Source organism: Pyxicephalus adspersus, chromosome 2, assembly GCF_032062135.1.
Source record: "Pyxicephalus adspersus chromosome 2, UCB_Pads_2.0, whole genome shotgun sequence".
Lineage (NCBI taxonomy): Eukaryota > Metazoa > Chordata > Amphibia > Anura > Pyxicephalidae > Pyxicephalus > Pyxicephalus adspersus.
Window position 1 is genome coordinate 71945243 of NC_092859.1, and position 2316 is coordinate 71947558.

Here is a 2316-nt window from a genome sequence, read left to right on the forward strand (position 1 = left end):
ATATTACTTATTACTCACTGATTGATGTTAGCTATGGTGTCCATCCAGCTTCTCACACGAACTTTATTTCTTACATTAGGTGGATTGCTAAATTCATGTATGATACAGATGTGGTATGGATATGGTCCACTAAATATCTGCCTCTCCAACGTCAACGTATCTACCTTTTAGGAAAGAAAAATATTTTAAAGATTTATACAAGAACGTTTACTGGTTAAAAACTTTAGAGAAACGTTTTCCATAATAAGCATTTGAGAACAAACTGATATGTTTACAGGTTCATCTTATGAGTGTTATATATTTTGACCCAATATACTGAACTTCCTGAAATAAAGCCATGGTCTTTGCTAGTCTATATAAACAATGGAAGAGACCTCTGGACTGATCTACTGCTCTGCGGGACTGAAGATAAGCGTATTTTTTTTTTTTTTGGGCACTTTTTTTGAGTTTACTTCCTCTTAAGGATTTAATTATATGTTAGCAGCCTATTATTAACAATTCCCAGAAAAATTATTTTTTGTGACAGTATACACTTAAATTAAAAAAAAAAAAAAAAACATTTTCAGTTTTGTAATTTAGTTGAACAGATAAGAAAAGAGCATTTAGAGAATACCAGTTGTTACTTACTTGCTGCATTGGACGCAAGTAGATTATACGATTTCTCTCAGGAGGCATTCTGAGAATCTGGTCCAATACTTGTTCCATATTAAGCTTTTTACATTGTGCATAGTCAAAGCGATTCACAATAGGAGCATTTTCAACCTTCAAGTGCTTTAGTACACGGCATCGTGTTGCTTAACAAAAAAAAAAAAATAATCAGTTGAGACTTATCTCTTATGAAACAGTGATTTAAATGCAAAAATGTTCATGTTTCAGTGAAATATGCCAAGTTCTATATGGATAAACCTAATTACAAGAACCCTCAATTTTTTTTTTTCTCTACCTTCAAGAAAACTGTTACTATATTTCAGATTTATTCCTTTCTCCTTGGAAACACACTTCTGTACTAAGGAGTACTATTTTTTTATGCTAAGCTTTTATAAAAAGAAAAAAATAAATACCACTGAGATACAGAAAAAAATATAAATATAAATAGATTAAATTGTTAAATATACACAGACATGGATAGGAATAGTGTATTACAACAGAGTACATAAGGACATCAAGATCATTATATACTACTCACCATGGATAAACATCATTTTGGGACAATCCTTAAGAACCAAGTCAGTGATACCACAGTTAGTTAGGGTAATACCCACAAGATTCTTGGATTTAAGATTTAAAACCTGAAAAATACAAAAGTTAAACATATGAACGGTGTACTAATCACACCGTAAAAATACTCACACAGCACAATAGTGGTAGGCAACTTAAGCTGTGTGTGCCTCATAAGAGGTCAGTGATTCTTCCAAATAGATGAGCAGTGCTAGCCCAATCTGAATTATGAACAAATGCATTTAGAATTCATGCTATCACTGGGGGGAGAGAAGGAGAGAACTAAGGTGCTAAAGCTACGTACACACTTCCAATTATTATCGTTGGAAAACGAACGACGAACGATCCTGCACGATATATACGAATGATCGTATAGCACCGATCCTGTAAGGATCCTTGGCAAACTGCAATTTACAGACTGATCTTACTTTGTCTGGTATTTATTATATTTGCTTAGAATTCAAAATGAAGATCACATCAGGGACACCAGTAACACACTGTACCCGTCTCTCCCTTTATTAACAACCTAGGTTTCAAAATGATTAAAACCTCTCAACAAATGTTTGCTTGCCAAAAATTTTTGGAAAAAAAAAATGGCCTCTAGAATTACCTGATGTGGTATTAAACTTTAAATAAAGAAGAAACTGGTAGGCAAAGTGTATAGTTCTATGAGGGGTATATGTGGGCTGACACTGCTCAATCAATGACCGTCAATGTGAGAAGACATAACTTCTTGTACAAATGCTTATCTTTTGCCAGGCATTTAAAGTAATGAAATCATTATATGGCTATCTCATTCATTCAACCAGCAACACATTGATCAATGGAAGTCAACAGCTCAAAGTTTTGAGTGTAGTGCATCTTTACCATATTATGGAATATGTTCTACCATCGTATTAAGACCTTTTCTGAAATGAATTTGTGAATGGGACCTATTCACACTTTCACTGTCATCCCAACCAAAGGTCTTTTTAAAATTTCATAACAAAAGAAACCTAATAAAGAGAACTTCAGTATTTTGATGCTGTCCACTGACATGAAGAAACACCTTGAAACCAAAGTTACTCTTTTTTTGGTGTGCATTTATAATAAAATACA

At 33.2% G+C, this 2316-nt stretch overlaps 1 protein-coding gene across 1 annotated transcript in view; it reads right to left on the reverse strand.

The window, feature by feature from the left end:
* The window catches only part of FBXO38 (F-box protein 38), a 31804-nt gene that overhangs the window by 5353 nt on the left and 24135 nt on the right, over positions 1–2316 (reverse strand). Inside the window, exons 16-18 of the mRNA XM_072398996.1 lie at positions 1187–1325; positions 628–794; positions 19–164 (exon numbers count right to left, since the gene is read on the reverse strand). Coding sequence (XP_072255097.1) covers positions 19–164; positions 628–794; positions 1187–1325 — 452 coding nt within the window. The remainder of the gene's footprint in view (positions 1–18; positions 165–627; positions 795–1186; positions 1326–2316) is intronic.